The 22,454-nt window shown below is 42.7% G+C and overlaps 1 protein-coding gene across 2 annotated transcripts in view; it reads right to left on the reverse strand.

Moving 5' to 3' along the window:
* The window catches only part of LOC117511350 (glutamate receptor ionotropic, NMDA 1-like), a 170,047-nt gene that overhangs the window by 44,915 nt on the left and 102,678 nt on the right, over nt 1-22,454 (reverse strand). For both annotated transcript variants that reach the window (XM_034171389.1, XM_034171388.1), the window contains 4 exons: nt 19,313-19,463; nt 18,858-18,944; nt 11,979-12,114; nt 11,778-11,905 (listed from right to left, as the gene is read on the reverse strand). In XM_034171389.1, coding sequence (XP_034027280.1) covers nt 11,778-11,905; nt 11,979-12,114; nt 18,858-18,944; nt 19,313-19,463 — 502 coding nt within the window. The remainder of the gene's footprint in view (nt 1-11,777; nt 11,906-11,978; nt 12,115-18,857; nt 18,945-19,312; nt 19,464-22,454) is intronic.

Consider the following 22,454-nt stretch of genomic DNA (forward strand, 5'->3'; position numbering starts at 1 on the left):
TGTGCTGACCTGAAGTGTTCTTCCTTACAGCTGCACTTATTGACGTATGCGTTTATGTTATGGGAAGAAACTTGTCTTGCGTCATTACCCCCACCCTTAGGACAAGTTTCTTGTTTATGTGATGAGGGCGTCTCTTAATAAAAAGAGCGGAAAAGCAGGCCAGACTTTAGTGTAGCCTTGGTGTACAGCCTGGCCGCACTCCGCGCGTAATATTTGATTTTCTGTCTCACTGGTGTTTCTTGACTCTGTTTGTCTTGTTAAAGGTTTTAAAAATGTTTGGAGGAGAAAATACCCAACATTGACTGGGGGCTCGTCCGGGATCTCAACAACACCGGAGGTGTCCGGCGGAGGTCGTCAAGTCCAGACGTAAATCCTTGGCCAAGGTCTGATCGATCGATTGATCGTGTCTGCAATTGTCGACCACCGTTGGCATCGTCTGGTTGACGAGATTTTCCCGAGGAAGACAGACAGGAAGTCGAGTCAGTGAGTAAAATTTCTTTGTAAACAGTACTGAGTGAGTGGTGATCAGATCACATAAAACAGTTAAATTCCGCAAGCGATGATACAGAATCGTCTGTTAATGAAACACAGTTAAACTCTGTAAGGAGGACGGACTCCTCTACGGTTGCGAGGGACGCAAGTAGTTAAATTCCGGAAGGAGGATACGGACTCCTCTGTTTTAATACGTACAGGAAATCCCGGGTAGAAATATGTGCACTGTAAAAAGGCAGTTAAATTTGGCAGGGACGGCGGAGTCCCCTAAGGCAGGACATTAGTTAAATTTCACGGGAGGGCGAGCTCCCCTGACATAAGAATACGCGTACGATTATTAGGAGTGTTTCTATGTGTAAATAGTGTTTTGCGCAAGTGTAAATAACTGTGTGAAAGTGTAATACTTTGGACAACGTTAGTGACAACCGTGCGTGTGGAAGCAGAGGCAAGTGATTCCGCTTCCTACGGGGAGGTGAAAGGAATCAACCACACGACGGCTAATTAATTGTCACGTCCAAAGAAAGTGTGAAAACTTCAGATTTAGAACACCCTAGGTGTGCCCCCGTCTGAAGTCCAAATTATAACAAGGGATAATAAAAATGGGGGGTAAGACGTCTAAAAATAAGGAAAATTTATCAACTGACGACTGGAAAGTTATGGAGGCAAAAAATCCAAAAGCAACAAAGAAATTGGAGACCTGGATAAATAAACATGACTTTGACGGACGACTGAACCTGATCAGCATACAAAAGCTGAAGAAGGAGTTAGAACGGGAACATAAAGGTGATGAGAGAAAGGAGCAGAGAAGCGACGATTAGAGAAAGCAAGGAAAAAGAAAGCTGTAGGTAAGGCAGAAGAAGATGTGATAATTCAGCACAGAGAGCCAGAACAGCCTCAACAATCACCGCCGGCTGGATCGTCGGTGACAAAGAGACCTTTATCTCCTCTACCAGAGGATGACGATGTACCGCCACCACAGTATGATTTGGCGGTAAAACCTAAGGTAAAAAGAGAAAAAACAGAAAAACCACAAACACGCAGTCAAGCGAAAGTGCCTACAGCCCCTCCCATGGTGGAACATAGTGATCAGGGAGGTGCCTATCCTATGATAGAAGTACCAAATCCTCGTGCAGGAACAGCAGGACAGCTACCAACCATGCTCGTTTATCGGACATGGAATGCTGATGATATCAAAGCAGCAGTCGACATGATACCATCGCCACATGTCGATATTGAGGGATTTATGCAGGATATAGAAAACATTAGAACATCTTACCACCTTAATGGACCTGAAGTCCAACAGGTGTGGATGAAAGCATGTGGCCCTAAATGGAGTCAGGTACGTGGAGACTGGAATCCTGCAGATCAACAAGGCGTACCACTGACACATGATGATCTAGTCTTGAAAACAAGAGTGGAAGCTATGATTACACGTGCAAAAGGAGTGTTAGGACCAAAGATAAATTATACTGAAATTACCAGGACAACTCAGAAAGAAGGAGAGCCATGGACAGAGTTTAGGTGCAGATTTGAGAATGTGTTTAGAGTCCATAGTGGCATATTGCCAGAAACACCTGTGTATGAACAACAATTGAAAAACGCTCTGATCCAACATTCCAATAAGGATATAAAAGCTTGGATACAGAAACATTGGATTGGATTGCCTACAGGCACATTGGAAGACACACATACACACTGCTGTCATGCAGAAGAAGTCTTAAAACAGAAAAAGACAAGAAACAGCGACAAAGGAGTGTATGTAGCACATGGAGATGATGAAATATGTTACCAGCAGGGCAACTTAAGACAGCAGAAGCAGTGCAAACGCCCCAAAAAGCCATGGCAAAATAGACAAGGTGGACAGCCACAACGTCAAGGACCATGGCAACCACAACAGCAGGGAGGGCCACCACGTGGTCCCCTGATTTGTTGGAACTGTGGAAGAGAGGGACATATGTATAGAAATTGTCCAAATCCACCTACTGAGGGAGCAGCAGGGAGAATTCCACAACGGAATAATCCTCCGCAGCCACAGTATCCACAATGACTAGAATCCATAATCCATGATTCCATATCAGATAGGCAGTCTGAATCTGTATGTATGGATCTGTGTGCCTTGCTGGGAAATCCGGTACCAAAACCAGAAGTGACTTTGTTGGTAAATGGACGACCAGTGACATTCCTTTGTGATACAGGAGCATGTAGAACCACATGTAATGACAACATACCTGTCCATCAATTAAGCAACGAACTCTTTAGGGTTCGCTCTGCAAATGGACAAACATCAGACGTCCCTATCACCAAACCCATAACGTTGACAGATCCATTTGGCCTGACGTGTACTATGTCAGTGTTGAACATGCCACAATGTCCAGTTAACCTCCTAGGACGAGACGGATTGACTGCATTGGGCTTGTCCATAATTGTGGAACAAGGGAAATTAGTTGTTGAACGCACAGGAGGCGTTAACATGGTAAGAGAAGAAAGCGCTGACCCCACATTCCACTATTACTATACATTTGACATCTCAGAAGAAGATGCTGCAGGATGGGGTAAAGATGTCGTCTTGCAAGCGACAGCCCTACTAAAAAATCCTGAACAACAGATGTCACCACCTGACCTGCATGTCACAATGTGGCATAAAGATCCTCCAGGTCCGGATGGTGACTATGAAACTAAATTGAAAAATGTTTCACCTGTGAAGCTGACAATGACCGATTTGATTCATGATGGCAACTCAACAGCTGTCATAACAGTAACAGGTGCCACTGAAGATGTATCAAAATTGAAATTCACAGGTATGCCATTACATATGTCACTTTGTAAGCCATATTTGACAGAATGGCAAGAATTGGGACTGACAGTCATAACAGCTTTGTCAGCCTCTGATTGGAGTAGAGTTGGCCCACGAACGGAGTTCAGTCCATCAACCAAGTTGTATAAAGTGCTAGTTAATGTCTCATTGGTGCTGACAGCTGGAACACACATTGATGTGTCCACTTCACAATCCTGAGTGTTTCAGTTGAGTCCTGAAGAAGATGCTCTTCTCTCTTCAGTACCGTCAGGATTGTGGACAACAGGTCCTTCAGACGTAGGACTGATTAAAAATGCACAACCTGTAGTTATAAGGCCAAAAACAGAATACAGACCATGTGTAAGACAGTATCCATTAAAACCTGATGCAATTGACGGAATCAGGCCAGTAATAGAGGATTTATTAACAGCAGGAGTAATAGTGCCATGTCCAGATTCACCATGTAACACACCCATATTTCCTGTGAAAAAGGCTCCGCCCTCAGTGGGGTGGAGAATGATTCAAGATCTGCAGGCAGTAAATGCTGCTGTGATTAAAAGAGCACCATGTGTTCCAGATCCACACACCTTGTTAAATTCGCTGAGACCAAATTCTAATAGTTTCTCAGTAATTGACATAAGTAATGCATTTTTCTCTGTGCCAGTACACCCAGATAGTCAATTCTGGTTTGCTTTTACCTTTAAAGGACAACGATATACATTTACCAGATTACCGCAGGGTTACGCAGAGAGTCCAACTATTTATTCTCAAGTCATGTCAGCATGTTTAGCCAATTTCGTTCCACCGGCAGATAGCCAACTATTAGTGTATGTTGATGACATTTTGATTGCCTCTGACACACGAGAAAACTGCATAACTGACACAGTAGCATTATTATGTTTCTTATTTGATAATGGCCACAGAGTGAGTAAAAACAAAGTTCAGTTGTGTAGGGATAAAGTAAAATATTTAGGACATGAATTATCAGCCACTGGGCGCACGATCCTGTCTGACAGGAAGGAAGCAATTTTGCACGCTCCAAAACCACAAACCAAAAAGCAGATGATGTCATTTCTTGGACTGACTAATTACTGCAGGGCATGGATTCCCTGCTATGCAGAGTTGACTAGTCCACTTTCTGATTTGATGTACAAAGATGATATTTCAATGTCAACCGTGTTGGAATGGAACAAAGATGCTGAGGAAGCCTTTGTAAAAGTAAAGCAAACATTAGTGTCATCCACAGTTTTGGCACTACCAGATTATAGTAAACCATTCATTCAAACAGTTGATTGTAAGAATAAGTTCATGACTAGTGTTTTGGTTCAAGTGTATGGCTCAAAATTGAGGCCAGTTGCCTACTACTCATCTAAATTGGATGCAGTAGCAAGTGCTTTACCACCATGTGTACAGGCTGTTGTTGCAGCCTCTATGGCTGTTCAAAGTAGCAGTAATGTTGTTCTATTCCATCAGTTGACACTGAAAGTTCCACATGCAGTCTCTGCACTTTTGTTGCAGACAAACATGAGCCTTTTGTCCCCAGCAAGACATCTTTCGTGCATGTCCTTGCTATTATCACAACCACACCTTACGATAGAGCGATGTACAACATTGAATCCCTCCACATTGATACCTTTACCTGAGGATGGTGAGCCGCACAATTGTCTTGATGTAGCAACAGTTTGTACAAAAGCACGCCCAGACCTCCAGGACACACCCATCCCAAACAGTACAATCGTGTATGTGGATGGTTCTTCCACCAAAAATGCTTATGGACAAACGCAATCTGGATATGCTGTCGTCACAAATTCAGAAGTATTAGATTCTGCTTCATTGCCATCGTCATTTTCAGCACAAGCAGCTGAATTAGTTGCTTTAACTGCAGCTTGCTATCTGTTTGAAGGTACGGCTGTAACAATTTATACAGACAGCCAGTACGCTTTTAGCACAGTGCATGTGTTTGCAAAACTGTGGGAGGAGCGTGGAATGGTGACATCATCTGGAAAGCCAGTGACTCATGCCACTCTCCTAACTGCCCTACTGCAAGCTGTGAAGTTGCCTCAACAAATTGCTATATGCAAATGTGCGGCTCACACCAATGGCTCTGACAGTGTTTCAAAAGGAAATGATTTTGCTGACAGAGCAGCAAAAGAGGCAGCAGCAGCTCCTTCTATTTTTGTTGTACAGGAAACTACCCCAGAGTTGCATTTAGGTCATACACTGCTTGCTGACATGCAACAGCAGGCAACTGACAGAGAGAAACAAATGTGGATAGCTAAAGGAGCTACGTATGCGAATGGCTTGTGCGTATGACCACAAAAGAAACCCATTTTGCCAAAAAATATGTTTAAATGGGCAGCTATTATGAGCCATGGCGTGACGCATGTCTCATCAGGGGGTATGATATCGCAATTGCAATCTATTTTTTGTCTTTATGGGTTCGAAGCATATGCAAAACAGCATTGTAGAGCATGCATGATATGTGCAAAACACAACTCACAAGGCAATTTGAGACCCCAAAGAGGTAAATTTCCAACACCACAATATCCCTTTCAAGTGATTCATATGGATTATATACAGCTGAGTAAACATGAAGGGAAGGAATTTTGTTTAGTCATAATTGATGCCTTCTCAAAATGGGTAGAATTGTTCCCTACAAAACATGCAGATGCACTTACAGTGGCTAAAGCATTATGCAAAGACATCATCCCACGATTTGGAATACCAGAAACAGTCTATTCAGATAATGGAGCGCATTTTGTTAATGCAATAGTGCAATACGTAGGAGAAGCACTACAGGTTAATCTCAAAAATCATTGTTCTTATCATCCACAAAGTGCCGGATTAGTGGAAAGGATGAATGGAACAGTAAAAAACAGACTTAGAAAGACAATGGAGGAAACAGGCAGACCATGGACACATTGTGTAGATTTGGTAAAAATGTATATAAACATAACTAGTACCATGGGGTTGACACCGTATGAAACATTGTTTGGCAGAAAATATCGATTGCCATATTATGGACAAATTTGGGATGTACCTGAGGAAGCCAATTTGGCGGATTACATGAGAAAAATGTTAGAAGGACAACGAGGGAGAGTTCCAAACACTGATGATCCCATTTCTCCACAGGAGGACCCTAAAGTGGTACCTGGAGACTGGGTGTTGATAAGAAGCATCAAGAGAAAACACTGGCATTCACCTAAATGGGAAGGGCCCTATCAAGTACTACTCACAACACCCACAGCTTTGAAAATTGGGGAAAGAAGTACATGGATTCATTTGACTCACTGTAAGAAAGTCATTTCTGCAGACACAGACAAACAGTAAGAACAGTAGGACAAGACTAGTAATAGTGTGTGAGCTTGGTGTTGAGATCCAGGTTAGACACGAAAGCTAGCAGAAGACATTAAGAAGCCACTGTTCTGAACATAGGTGTGCTGTAGTGTGCAGAAATGGCGAAAGAAAAAAAAAAAACGGGGGTTTCTGGACCCCACGGACAGTCCTTGTTATGCTACTTTTCTTTTTTGAATTGGGAGTATTATTAAAAGCCATGAGCACGGGACATGATAATAAGGATCACATCCACAGATTGCAGAGACCAAAAAGAAGTAACAAAGACCCCAGTCCGATAATTAATGCCACAGTACATAGCTGTGATGGGAATAATGCATACCGATTTGGTGTACAGGCCTGCATTCCTAGAAATACTTCTGTGATCATCTCTGTACCATATAGTGCTCTTACCCATGGAATGCCGGATGGTGACAGAGGGACTAATTACGGAAATAGTTTCTCATGGTATATGACCAACGATCAACAAGATAGGAGATGGGAAACGTTGGTAGCCGATGAATGGAGTAGATGGACACCAAGATGGGCACAAACCGAGTGGGCTAAGTACCAGAGTCAAAGTCTCAAAATGTATCAAACAGATGATAAGCTGTCTATAGTGGTGAATACCACAGAAAAAGGAACCATATTCCCACCTGATATAGAGGGAGACTGTTGGTTGTTCCTCCTTTGGGTATACAAACAAGGAAAAGATCCGTATTTCCATTTCTTCCTCTGTGAAACAGATAGAGTACAGCAACCAATATTGACCGAATTAAGTACGTCAAAGGGGGTGTCCATACAAGCAAAGGGGGTGTCCATACAAGCAAAGGGGGTGTCTGTACAAGGCACAAAAGACATGAAGGCAGATGACTGGTTCCTAGTAACTACTGGAATTAGTGGACAAAATAACAATTGGCTTTTAATGGCAGAACAAGCAGGACTAGCAGCAAAGAAGGACTGTGTTGTATGTATGGGACCCAGACCTATATTACAGGTAATACCGGCAGCATTACCCAAAGACTGTCTACTGACTGCTATGACACAGACATACATTGCGGCAAACAACAAATGTTCTAAGTGGGACAAGATCTATCCAGTGACCAAATTGACTAAGATTAAACCTTTATTCTCAAGCAAAGTTGGGCATGCTAACCATACATGTGTACACTTGACAGGGACAAGTAAGACTTTGGGTAGCTTAAACCACACCGCCTGGTGTAAGAATGTGGTCCATAGTACTCCCACATTCAAACCTGTCGGGAGGAGTGACGTATGGTGGTGGTGTGGGGATAACAGAATCTTTGACAGACTGCCACGAAATGTGTCAGGTTATTGTGCATTAATATCATTATTGTTACCAGTTGAAGCCATACCCATGACCCCTGAAGACGTTACGACATATGCAGCCTCTCTTATTCCTGAAGATTGGCAGAAAGGCGTAGCCAGACATAGAGTGAAAAGAGATTGGAAAGGAGTGGGAAATCCAACATATATTGACGCAATAGGAGTCCCCAGGGGAGTGCCTGACGAGTATAAACTGGTTAATCAAATAGCAGCTGGATTCGAATCTTCCATCTGTTGGTGGTGCTCAATTAATAAAAACGTGGACAGAATAAACTACATCCACTACAATGTACAGAAATTAGGAAATTGGACTGAGGAAGGATTTAAGGCTGTCCATTCACAGTTAGAAGCCACGTCCCTTATGGCCTTCCAGAATCGCATTGCTCTGGATATGTTGTTGGCAGAGAAAGGAGGTGTTTGTGCCATGTTCGGAGAACAATGCTGCACATTCATTCCCAACAACACAGCTGCAGACGGCAGTCTCACTCAAGCCATTGACGGGCTGAGGACGTTGAACAGGAAGACGAAAGAGCACAGTGGAGTAAACACCGAAGGCTGGGATTGGTGGCTGGAAGGGATGGGAAAATGGAGGTCTTTGATTTCTTCACTATTAGTGTCTATAGCAGTATTTGCTGCAATTCTAACATTGTGTGGATGTTGTTGTATTCCATGTCTCCGAGGCCTTGTAAATAGAATGATAACCACAGCAATAAGTCCAGGACCAGGAGGGGGTCCAGCATCATATCCACTTCTGGGGACAGATGACGACAAGGAGGACGATGGCTCTCCTGACCTGTACCCAGACCAATGGAAGTATGATGACCCAGACACCGATGATGGTGACAATGATGACATCACCTCTGGGGTGTAAGCCTAGAGAAAACATACCATGATGAACCTCTTAGTGAAAATCTCAAAAAGAAGTGCTAAGCTGAGTGATGCCTACTGTATGTTTTAACAGGCGATAAACAGGAGGGGAATGTTAGAGATTTTGTATACATGTTATCACTGTTAAACGTTTGTACATTTGCCTTCTTTCTCATGAGAACGGTGTTGTGCTGTTTTGCACTTCACCCTGAGAACGTACGTGTTATTCAACCTTTTTTAGCTTTGTCTTCTTTCTCATGAGAACGGTGTTGTGCTGTTTTGCACTTCACCCTGAGAACGTACGTGTTATTCAACCTTGTTTAGCTTTGTCTTCTTTCTCATGAGAACGGAGATGTGCTGTTTTGCACCTGTCTTAATGCAATCCTGAGAATTCAATTTTGTTTTGACGTTTGTGATGTGGTGTTTAGTGTGAAGGAGTGTGGAAGACAGGACACTTCAGGCAGATGCAGAACAGCTGATACCTGCAACAGACGAACGAGATGTGCTGACCTGAAGTGTTCTTCCTTACAGCTGCACTTATTGACGTATGCGTTTATGTTATGGGAAGAAACTTGTCTTGCGTCATTACCCCCACCCTTAGGACAAGTTTCTTGTTTATGTGATGAGGGCGTCTCTTAATAAAAAGAGCGGAAAAGCAGGCCAGACTTTAGTGTAGCCTTGGTGTACAGCCTGGCCGCACTCCGCGCGTAATATTTGATTTTCTGTCTCACTGGTGTTTCTTGACTCTGTTTGTCTTGTTAAAGGTTTTAAAAATGTTTGGAGGAGAAAATACCCAACAGTACCCGAATGTGGATCACATGAAATTAAATGACGGGTCCAGTCCTTTAGCTGTTTGTGGCCAAATACTGAAACACACGTTACGATCCCGGAAAGAAGACCATAGAACCAAATAAAGAAATCCCGGAAAGGAGATCTTAGAACCAGATAAGGAGATCCCGGAAAGGAGACCTTAGAACCAGATAAAGAAATCCCGGAAAGGAGACCTTAGAACGAGATAAGGAGAAACAGGAAAGCAGATCTTAGAACCAGATAACAAGATCCCGGAAAGGAGACTTTAGAACTAGATGAAAGGATACTGGAAAGTAGACCTTAGAAGCAGACGACAAGAAGTCAGAAAGGAGACATTAGAACTAGACGAAAGGGTACTGGAAAGTAGACCTTAGAACCAGACAACAAGATCCCAGAAAGGAGACTTTACAACCAGACAATGAAATCCCGGAAAGGAGATCTTAGAACCAGACAACAGGATACTGGAAAGTAGACCTTAGAACCAGACAACAAGATCCCGAAAAGGAGACTTTTGAACCAGACAAGAAGATCCCGGATAGGAGACTTTAGAACCAGACAACAGGATACTGGAAAGTAGAACTTAGAAGCAGACAACAAGATGTCAGAAAGGAGACATTAGAACCAGACAATGAGATCCAGGAAACGAGACCTTAGAACCAGACAACGAGATCATGGAAAGGAGACTTGAGAAGCACATGACAGGATCCCAGAAAGGAGAATTTCCAACCAGACAGTAAGAGCCTAGAAAAGAGACTTTAGAACCAGACAACGAGAACCAGAAAATGAGAAGTTAGACCCATATAACAGGCTCCCGGAAAGGAGACTTTAGAACCACACAACAGGATCCCTGAAAGGAGAATTTAGAACCAGACGACAGGATCCCTGAAAGGAGAATTTAGAACCAGACGACAGGATCCCTGAAAGGAGAATTTAGAACCAGACAACGACAGGATCCCAGAAAGGAGACTTTCGAACAAGATGACAGGATCCCTGAAAGGAGTTTTTAGAATCAGCCGACAGGATCCCAGAAAGGAGACTATAGAACAAGATGACAGGATCCCAGAAAGGAGACTTTAGAACCAGACAACAGGATCCCAGAAAGGAGACTTTAGAACAAGATGACAGGATCCCTAAAAGGAGATTTTACAACCCCAATTCCAAGTTGGGACATTGTGTAAAATTGAAATAAAAACAGAATACAATGATTTGCAAATCCTCTTTAACCTACAGTAGTGTTCAGAATAATAGTAGTGCTATGTGACTAAAAAGATTAATTCAGGTTTTGAGTATATTTCTTATTGTTACATGGGAAACAAGGTACCAGTAGATTCAGTAGATTCTCACAAATCCAACAAGACCAATCATTCATGATATGCACACTCTTAAGGCTATGAAATTGGGCTATTAGTAAAAAAACGTAAACTAAAACTGTGGTTATACAAGTAAATACTAGTTTAGTGATTCACAGGATTGCTAAAAAAGCAGTTTGAACATAATAGTTTTGAGTTTGTAGCATCAACAGCAGATGCTACTATTATTGTGAACACCCCCTTTTCTACTTTTTTTTACTAATAGCCCAATTTCATAGCCTTAAGAGTGTGCATATCATGAATGCTTGGTCTTGTTGGATTTGTGAGAATCTACTGAATCTACTGGTACCTTGTTTCCCATGTAACAATAAGAAATATACTCAAAACCTGCCTTCCTGTTACCGAACCCCTGCCTGTATTAAAGACCATCCTTTTTACTCATACATCCTGTTTGAGAGCCTCTGTCTGTGCCTCGCCTTCGCTCAGCCTGACAAGTAATGTAACTGTACGACACGTCTATGAACAACAAAGCCACCACATTGGATTTAGGTCTTTGATCTGTCGACGTGGTTGTTGAAGTGAGTCTAAAAATTTACCTTTAATTGGAATGACAGACTGCAGACAGATGGTCAGATGGACTGACAAAGGAACAGGTGGATGGACGGATGGATGGATGGATTGATGGATGGATGGATGGATGGATGGATGGATACTTGGGTAGATCGAATGATCTGTGAAACAAACAGCAGTATTTGAAACACGGACAGTTAGGTTTATACCTCTGTAGTGCTCTCCTGTAACTGGTGAAACGACAGAGTACTTACACGTTCTTGTGTTCCAAATTTTCCATCAGCCACCAGGTGAACCTCATAGGTGAAGTTCATGCTCATGGCCAGCTTTATGAGCAGGTCAATGCAGAAACCATAGCAGCACTGAGGGACAATGGGTTGTCCTGGAAGCACAAACAATGCAAAGCTGACTGACCTGTTGCACTTTTTAGGTGCAGCGTGCACGTGTATGAGTACCAGGAATGGTCCCGTTGGGGCCGGTACAGATGACCTTCTTGATAAGAACGCCGTTGACACTATACTCTTCTTTACATGTTCCATCGTTCCTGGTTGGCTTCACGTAAACAAACGGCTCCTGGTGGATCGTCACGATCTAAACACACACACACACACACATTTATGTGTCATCAGTCGTACAAAACATCAATCCCAAGAGCCGCAGCAGACGTGACACTGAAGTTGTCATGTGGTGTTCAGGTGTTCCTGAGCACCACACAGTAGTGAAGCAGATAAGTATGATTTCTGGCCAGAATTGTTCTCTTGGTGATGCAAGCATCAGATTTGACATGAATGTTCTTCATAAATCAGTGTTTGAGAAAAAAGTGCTGGCCACTTAAAAATCCAATATGGCGGCCAGGTAGGGGTCAATGAAGAATTACACAGGGGTCAAAATCTAAACACACTCCAATCATATGAGAAAGTATTACACATTATTTGTCTGATCATAAATATTCCAAAAAGGTATAGTTTGGACTATTTATGACTGAATGTTATGGACTTATGGGGTAAAAACAACAAGAATGGTGACAAAGGTCAGTTTGAGTTTGTACAAGGGTCAAAAGATAAAGTTGCACCAATTTTTGTAAAATGTGATGGAAATTATTGGTTGAGTTAATAGGGTTTTAAAAAAGGAATAGTTTGCACCATGTGTCATGCTCAGTTGTCACATTTGTCACATGCCATAGAATCCAGTGGACGTCGACATTGTTTGACATTTACTTTGCAAACCAAACATTCAACACAGTCAAAACTATTACATTTATTAATCCTATTTGCTCAACCAATAATTTGCACCATGTTTTACCAAAATTGGGCCAACTTTAACCTTTGAGTCCTGTACAAACTGAAAGTGACCTTTGTCACCATTCTTGCTGTTTTTACCCCATAACTCCATAACATTCAGTCATAAATCATCCACACTATACCTTTTTGCAATCTTTGTGACCAGACACATAATGTGGTATAGCTTTCAATATGATTGGAGCATTTTTAGATTTTGACCCCTGTGTAATTCTTCATTGACCCGTACCTGGCCGCCATATTGGATTTTCAATTGGCCCGCACTTTTTTCTCAAACACTGATTTATGAAGAACATTCGTGTCAAATCTGATGCTTGCATCACCAAGTGAAGAATTGTTTCAGTTATCTGCTGCATTATAGATCATTTGATCCAGTTGATCAAACTGGTCTCTGGGACATCCTGAGAATTCAGGAGAAATTGTTGGACATCATAGCCAGCCTGGACACAGACATGTAGAGCACAGGCAGAAACTGTTCCCAGTGAGTTCTGGTGTTCCTCAGGGATGTGTTCTGGCTCCTACTCTGTTCACTTCTTGCATGGACTTGGCCTTGGGTTGGGTTGTGGAAACCAGGAGGTTAGGTGGTTTTGTTGGCATGGAAGGGTTTACAGACCGTGACTTCACAGATGATTCTGTGATCTTTGTGGAATTGATGGCTACAGGTACACAGACTGCAGCACTTCATTAGCTGAGCAATTCTGAGATTGCATCAGAATTTTGGCTCTCTGTTGGGACTGTTTACACAGAGACTGCTACCTGCTGCTTTGGACTTGAACTAACAGTCTTTTTCAAGACTTTTTTACTTTTTACCTTTTTACTTTTTTTTTTAACTTTTTTACTGTGCTCCAACGCCTAAGGAAGACCTCTAACGGTCGAAACATCGCGACGGAGCACTTTTATCAGCTAACTTTTATCAGCGTTGGCAAGCTAACTAGCTTGCTAACGCTTTCGTTTTTATTTTTTTTTTTTTATTTTATTTTAGCACCGTTGTCGTGCGTTGCCTGTGCTGCTTCATGGCCTGTTTGGTGCCTTGATTGGGGCACTCCTTCTGCTGAATCACCTCTAAATTATTTACACATTATTCACTTTGTGTGTTTTTAGGAATCCGCTAGGTTGCGTAGCTACTAGCTCTTAGCCGATTTAGCATGGCGACTTCTCCTGTCTCTCCCGTACTTTTCTGCTCTGGGTGTGAAATGTTTAGTTATTCCTCGGCCTCCTTTAGCAGTAACGGTACTTGTAATAAGTGTAGCTTATTCGTAGCTTTGGAGGCCAGGCTGGGCGAATTGGAGACTCGGCTCCGCACCGTGGAAAATTCTACAGCTAGCCAGGCCCCTGTAGTTGGTGCGGACCAAGGTAGCTTAGCCGCCGTTAGTTCCCCCCTGGCAGATCCCGTGCAGTCGGGAAAGCAGGCTGACTGGGTGACTGTGAGGAGGAAGCGTAGCCCTAAACAGAAGCCCCGTGTACACCGTCAACCCGTTCGCATCTCTAACCGTTTTTCCCCACTCGACGATACACTCGCCGAGGATCAAACTCTGGTTATTGGCGACTCTGTTTTGAGAAATGTGAAGTTAGCGACACCAGCAACCATCGTCAATTGTCTTCCGGGGGCCAGAGCAGGCGACATCGAAGGACATTTGAAATTGCTGGCTAAGGCTAAGCGTAAATTTGGTAAGATTGTAATTCACGTCGGCAGTAATGACACTCGGTTGCGCCAATCGGAGGTCACTAAAATTAACATTAAATCGGTGTGTAACTTTGCAAAAACAATGTCGGACTCTGTTGTTTTCTCGGGAGTGACATGTTTAGCCGCATGTTCTCCTTGAATTGCTGGCTGTCTGAGTGGTGTCCAAAAAATGAGGTGGGCTTCAATGATAATTGGCAAAGCTTCTGGGGAAAACCTGGTCTTGTTAGGAGAGACGGCATCCATCCCACTTTAGATGGAGCAGCTCTCATTTCTAGAAATCTGGCCAATTTTCTTGGATCCTCCAAACTGTGACTATCCAGGGTTGGGACCAGGAAGCAGAGTTGTAGTCTTACACACCTCTCTGCAGCTTCTCTCCCCCTGCCATCCCCTCATTACCCCATCCCCGTAGAGACGGTGCCTGCTCCCAGACCACCAATAACCAGCAAAAATCTATTTAAGCATAAAAATTCAAAAAGAAAAAATAATATAGCACCTTCAATTGCACCACAGACTAAAACAGTTAAATGTGGTCTATTAAACATTAGGTCTCTCTCTTCTAAGTCCCTGTTGGTAAATGATATAATAATTGATCAACGTATTGATTTATTCTGCCTAACAGAAACCTGGTTACAGCAGGATGAATATGTTAGTTTAAATGAGTCAACACCCCCGAGTCACACTAACTGTCAGAATGCTCGTAGCACGGGCCGAGGCGGAGGATTAGCAGCAATCTTCCATTCCAGCTTATTAATTAATCAAAAACCTAGACAGAGCTTTAATTCATTTGAAAGCTTGTCTCTTAGTCTTGTCCATCCAAATTGGAAGTCCCAAAAACCAGTTTTATTTGTTATTATCTATCGTCCACCTGGTCGTTACTGTGAGTTTCTCTGTGAATTTTCAGACCTTTTGTCTGACTTAGTGCTTAGCTCAGATAAGATAATTATAGTGGGCGATTTTAACATCCACACAGATGCTGAGAATGACAGCCTCAACACTGCATTTAATCTATTATTAGACTCTATCGGCTTTGCTCAAAAAGTAAATGAGTCCACCCACCACTTTAATCATATTTTAGATCTTGTTCTGACTTATGGTATGGAAATAGAAGACTTAACAGTATTCCCTGAAAACTCCCTTCTGTCTGATCATTTTTTAATAACATTTACATTTACCCTGATGGACTACCCTGCAGTGGGGAATAAGTTTCATTACACTAGAAGTCTTTCAGAAAGCGCTGTAACTAGGTTTAAGGATATGATTCCTTCTTTATGTTCTCTAATGTCATATACCAACACAGTGCAGAGTAGCTACCTAAACTCTGTAAGGGAGTTAGAGTATCTCGTTAATAGTTTTACATCCTCATTGAAGACAACTTTGGATGCTGTAGCTCCTCTGAAAAAGAGAGCTTTAAATCAGAAGTGTCTGACTCCGTGGTATAACTCACAAACTCGTAGCTTAAAGCAGATAACCCGTAAGTTGGAGAGGAAATGGCGTCTCACTAATTTAGAAGATCTTCACTTAGCCTGGAAAAAGAGTTTGTTGCTCTATAAAAAAGCCCTCCGTAAAGCTAGGACATCTTTCTACTCATCACTAATTGAAGAAAATAAGAACAACCCCAGGTTTCTTTTCAGCACTGTAGCCAGGCTGACAAAGAGTCAGAGCTCTATTGAGCTGAGTATTCCATTAACTTTAACTAGTAATGACTTCATGACTTTCTTTGCTAACAAAATTTTGACTATTAGAGAAAAAATTACTCATAACCATCCCAAAGATGTATCGTTATCTTTGGCTGCTTTCAGTGATGCCGGTATTTGGTTAGACTCTTTCTCTCCGATTGTTCTGTCTGAGTTATTTTCATTAGTTACTTCATCCAAACCATCAACATGCTTATTAGACCCCATTCCTGCCAGGCTGCTCAAGGAAGTCCTACCATTATTTAATGCTTCGATCTTAAATATGATCAATCTGTCTTTGTTGGTTGGTTATGTGCCACAGGCCTTTAGGGTGGCAGTAATTAAACCATTACTTAAAAAGCCATCACTTGACCCAGCTATCTTAGCTAATTATAGGCCAATCTCCAACCTTCCTTTTCTCTCAAAAATTCTTGAGAGGGTAGTTGTAAAACAGCTAACTAATCACCTGCAGAGGAATGGTCTATTTGAAGAGTTTCAGTCAGGTTTTAGAATTCATCATAGTACAGAAACATCATTAGTGAAGGTTACAAATGATCTTCTTATGGCTTCGGACAGTGGACTTATCTCTGTGCTTGTTCTGTTGGACCTCAGTGCTGCTTTTGATACTGTTGACCATAAAATTTTATTACAGAGATTAGAGCATGCCGTAGGTATTAAAGGCACTGCGCTGCGGTGGTTTGAATCATATTTGTCTAATAGATTACAGTTTGTTCATGTAAATGGGGAATCTTCTTCACAGACTAAAGTTAATTATGGCGTTCCACAAGGTTCTGTGCTAGGACCAATTTTATTCACTTTATACATGCTTCCCTTAGGCAGTATTATTAGACGGTATTGCTTAAATTTTCATTGTTACGCAGATGATACCCAGCTTTATCTATCCATGAAGCCAGAGGATACACACCAATTAGCTAAACTGCAGGATTGTCTTACAGACATAAAGACATGGATGACCTCTAATTTCCTGCTTTTAAACTCAGATAAAACTGAAGTTATTGTACTTGGCCCCACAAATCTTAGAAGCATGGTGTCTAACCAGATCGTTACTCTGGATGGCATTTCCCTGATCTCTAGTAATACTGTGAGAAATCTTGGAGTCATTTTTGATCAGGATATGTCATTCAAAGCGCATATTAAACAAATATGTAGGACTGCCTTTTTGCATTTACGCAATATCTCTAAAATCAGAAAGGTCTTGTCTCAGAGTGATGCTGAAAAACTAATTCATGCACTTATTTCCTCTAGGCTGGACTATTGTAATTCATTATTATCAGGTTGTCCTAAAAGTTCCCTGAAAAGCCTTCAGTTAATTCAAAATGCTGCAGCTAGAGTACTAACGGGGACTAGAAGGAGAGAGCATATCTCACCCATATTGGCCTCTCTTCATTGGCTTCCTGTTAATTCTAGAATAGAATTTAAAATTCTTCTTCTTACTTATAAGGTTTTGAATAATCAGGTCCCATCTTATCTTAGGGACCTCGTAGTACCATATTACCCCATTAGAGCGCTTCGCTCTCAGACTGCAGGCTTACTTGTAGTTCCTAGGGTTTGTAAGAGTAGAATGGGAGGCAGAGCCTTCAGCTTTCAGGCTCCTCTCCTGTGGAACCAGCTCCCAATTCAGATCAGGGAGACAGACACCCTCTCTACTTTTAAGATTAGGCTTAAAACTTTCCTTTTCGCTAAGGCTTATAGTTAGGGCTGGATCGGGTGACCCTGGACCATCCCTTGGTTATGCTGCTTTAGACGTAGACTGTGGGGGGGTTCCCATGATGCACTGTTTCTTTCTCTTTTTGCTCCGTATGCATCACTCTGCATTTAATCATTAGTGATCGATCTCTGCTCCCCTCCACAGCATGTCTTTTTCCTGGTTCTTTCCCTCAGCCCCAACCAGTCCCAGCAGAAGACTGCCCCTCCCTGAGCCTGGTTCTGCTGGAGGTTTCTTCCTGTTAAAAGGGAGTTTTTCCTTCCCACTGTGGCCAAGTGCTTGCTCATAGGGGGTCGTTTTGACAGTTGGGGTTTTTCATAATTATTGTATGGCCTTGCCTTACAATATAAAGCGCCTTGGGGCAACTGTTTGTTGTGATTTGGCGCTATATAAGAAAAAAGTTGATTGATTGATTGATTGATTGATTGAGTGAGGAACTGGAGTGTCTGGCATTGTGACTGTCCTGGACACAAACTTCAGTGACTTCCTGGAGTCGTCCATCAGAAGTGTATCTGTATGTGGTCAAACTGAGACACTCCCTGATCTTAGCAGAGACATTCATATCTCTGGGTTTGGTCAGTTCAAATCATTTTATTTGTACAGCGCCAAATCATAGCAAAACTGCCTCATGGCACTTCACATGAGTAAGGCCTAACCTCACCAACCCCTAGAGCTGGTCTGCCCAACCGGTTGATCGCGATGGAAAGTTTTTTTGCACATTTGTTGATAAACAGAAACGTATGAACTATGGGTGACAAGATGGTGCCTGTAAGTCATATGACGGTGTTTTAACCAATCAAACCAAATGAAAACAAATCTGGGTGGGGCTGAGTGCAGAGGTGGAGCGCGTCCTTACGCACTCCCTGACTGACAACATTAGCATCAGAAGTCCAGTAGTTTTAGTAACAGTGCATCATCAGAAGTGTCAATTATTACTGAGGTATCAGTCGCACCTTGAGTTTGGTTGACATCTGGTACCCAACCGGTTTCTCGGTCTCCCCTCCGGGCCAGATGATCTTCCTCTGAGGGTTAATGAGCACCTGCCACATGCACACCACAGGACAAACCATCAGGTGTGTAAGAAATTAAGACGGAGGTCAGAAGTCAAAAATAGCAGGCAATGCATTTTTCTGCTGCTGCTCAATATATCCACCTCTCCCCCTACAGGCTGTGTGGGAGAACTACAGAAGAAATACACAGACGAAATCCAAACCATCCATCCATCCATTTTCTATACCTGCTTACTCCAATCAAGGGTCATGGGGGAAATTCAAACCATGTTTCACTTTAAAAGATAAACAAATTATTTCAAACGGCAACATCATAAAGCCAGACCAATTTCACACAGCATGACATCATAAAGTCAGACTGACCCAAATAAACCTCACTCAATCCAGACTGGACGTACCTGTGAGCCGTTAAAGACTCCGACCTGAACAAGGCGACCTGGTTTCTGTTGGTAGTTCAGGATGCTGTAAGTGGCAAAACGCCGGTCGCCATCATCGTTAAACTCGATTCGTCCTGTCAGGCCATCTGGATACTTGGATGACATCAGCACGCTGGACAGCCAATTAAAGATCAGAAAGTTCAGCTGAGCTTTGTGGAAAAATTACTTTAGATTTTTTTTAATCAGTGAATCCTTTTTTACAGTGTTTTTGAGGTGCAGGTGGGAAAAGTGGGCTTGGCACATACAACCACTTCTCCAAGATAAGGGGTTTTAAAAGTCAAAAGAACAACCATGAAACCAGTCCTCAAGTGGACACTGAACACATGAAGAGAAGCTTCGATGGTCTGCTTTACAGTCCAGCAGCTGAATTCCAGATCATTTGAGGACTTGTTCTTCTACTGTGAGGTCATCCAGACAATAAAATAAAAGATAAATACAAACACAACTCAGCCCCATGGGGACTGAACAGCACGTTCTGAGTACCCATCCCAAGCCCAGAAAACAGACAACACATTAATGAAATCATAAACTGAATTTCCAGACCAGATCGGTTAAGGCCCAAGATAACAATGACCACCACCAGTGCTGTTGCCCAACAGGGTGTTGGGCAAAGAAGAAGAAGAAGAGGAGGAGAACATGTCCAGAGACAGAGGGAGAGGAGGAAAGTTCTCAGGGTGGAAGTGAGAGTCGGAAGTTTGAATGTTGGCAGGTTTTGTTTCTTTGTTCCTTTCATGTGTGGATTTTTTGCATTATGATTGGGACTCACCCCCCACTTTATTTCTGTCTGCTTAGCATTTACTTTACTGCACTCTCTTGCACCTGCTTGCATCATCTTTGTCTCTTTCTTCCACACCTGTTTCTGTCTGCTTAGTTTTATTCTACTGTTCTCTCTTGCACCCGTTTGCCTCATCTTTGTCCCTTTATTCCACACCCCTTCCTGAACTTTCTCACACACCTGTTCTCAGTCTTCCCAATTACTACACCTTGTATTTAAGACCCACCTGGGTCACTCCCTCTCTGCCAGTTCATCGTGCTTGTTGCCTTGTGTTTCAGCCCTCGGCCCACCCTTGTTTAGCTCTTGTTTTTCCATGACCTTCTGTTCTACCGTGTATGACCTTGCTTCATTTTTTACTTTGCTTTTTTCCAAAGCCAGTTGTATTTGGACTCTCTGTGTTTTTGGACCCTGCTTGTTTCTGACCATGCCTCAGCCACATGTCTGCCAATTACCTTTGCTACACTGACCGATTACCTGTGTACTGTACCTGAGCCTGTTTATTCAAGGTAGAGCCTTCTTTATTACTCCACCTCCTGAGTCAGTCAGTCTGCATTTTGTGCCCAGCATTCAGTTAATTTCATGCTGTGAAACCTGACAGAGCTGGACATTTGAAGGAAGACAAGGATACCTGGTGGTGAAACAAAGATCTTCAGGAATGTATAAGGAGAAAGAGATTGGTGAAAAAGAATTGGGATAGTCAGAGAGATGAAGAAAGTCAACACAAGTACAAGGAGGTGCAGCATAAGGCGAAAAGAGAAGGGATCCAGCTGGAAAGGATGTGCAGCGGGTTAGGGTGGTAAATGGACTGCATTTATATAGCTCTTTTCCATCTGCATCAAACGCTCAAAGCACTTTACAATAAGGCCTCACATTTACCACGATGTCAGGCTGCTACCATACAAGGTGCCCACTACACAATGGGAGCAACTAGGGGATTAAAGGCCTTGCCCAAGGGCCCTTAGTGATTTTCCAGTCAGGCTGGTATCTGAACCGAGGATCCTCTGGTCTCAAGCCCAGCGCTAGACCACTGGTCATCCCCCCCACCCCCGCCCCCCAAAGATGCAGATAGGGTAAAAGATGCAGATGGTGATGTGCTGAGAAGAAGAAGAGCCTTTTTTGTCACTGTACATACATACAACAAAATGTGTCCTCTGCATCCATCCTAATTACAATTAGACACAATCCAACCACTAGGGGCAGTGTGCAGCCAGGAATCACTCAACTAATTCAATGTGCTGTTTATACTTAAAAATACAGTGATTTAAATTTCTGACATTCAACACAGACACATTTTATCATCATCATCATCATCATCATTCTTAATGGACACATCCAACAGGGGCTCTGAGGTGTCGTGAGACATCGTATGAGGCACCGAGTCACACAAACCAAGCAGATGTGACTCAGGAATAAGAAATGTAGAGCACAGAGGACGCTGAGGGGAAGCGACAGTTTATTATCCTCGTTCTGTCACTGGAGTTTGGAGCTTCCAGTGAAGCGTCCAGACCAGATTATTGAAGCCTCAGTGCTTCCGCTCACTTCCTGTTGAAGTTCAGCTCTGATCTCCAGCTGAAACCTGGAGGAGAATGTTTGACACTCTGAGGTTGGTAAAAATCCTTTCCTGATAAAATGAAGCACCAACTGCACACTGTTAGAATTATAAGGCAAATTAAAGGAGAACTCTGTGCCACACCGTCTGGCTGAGGCCAACCGGTCTCCATATAATATAATATAATATATGAGGTCTATTAGAAAAGTATCCGACCTTATTATTTTTTTCAAAAACCATATGGATTTGAATCACGTGTGATTACATCAGACATGCTTGAACCCTCGTGGGCATGCGAGAGTTTTTTCACGCCTGTCGGTTACGTCATTCGCCTGTGGGCAGTCTTTGAGTGAGGAGTCGTCCACCCGCTCGTCGTTTTTTCATTGTTTAGGAATGGCTCAGAGACTGTTGCTTTGTTTGATAAAAATTTTTTCAAAACTGTAAGGCACAACTGAGTGGACACCATTCAATAAATTCAGCTGGTTTTCGGTAAAAATTTTAACGGCTGATGAGAGATTTTGGTCTGGTAGTGTCGCTTTAAGGACGGTCCACGGCGCCTGACGGCGATCTGCGCTTCGAGGCGGCAGCGTCTCGCCGTTTCAAGTTGAAAACTTCCACATTTCAGGCTCTGTTGACCCAGTAAGTCGTCAGAGAACAGAGAACTTTCAGAAGAAGTCGGCATGAGGAGTTTATTCGGACATTCCATTGTTAACGGTCATTTTGTAATGAAAGAACGTGCGGGCAGAGTCGCATGTCGGGCCGGACCCGACCGCGGGGGG

This window comes from Thalassophryne amazonica, chromosome 5 (genome assembly GCF_902500255.1).
Source record: "Thalassophryne amazonica chromosome 5, fThaAma1.1, whole genome shotgun sequence".
In the NCBI taxonomy this organism is placed as follows: domain Eukaryota; kingdom Metazoa; phylum Chordata; class Actinopteri; order Batrachoidiformes; family Batrachoididae; genus Thalassophryne; species Thalassophryne amazonica.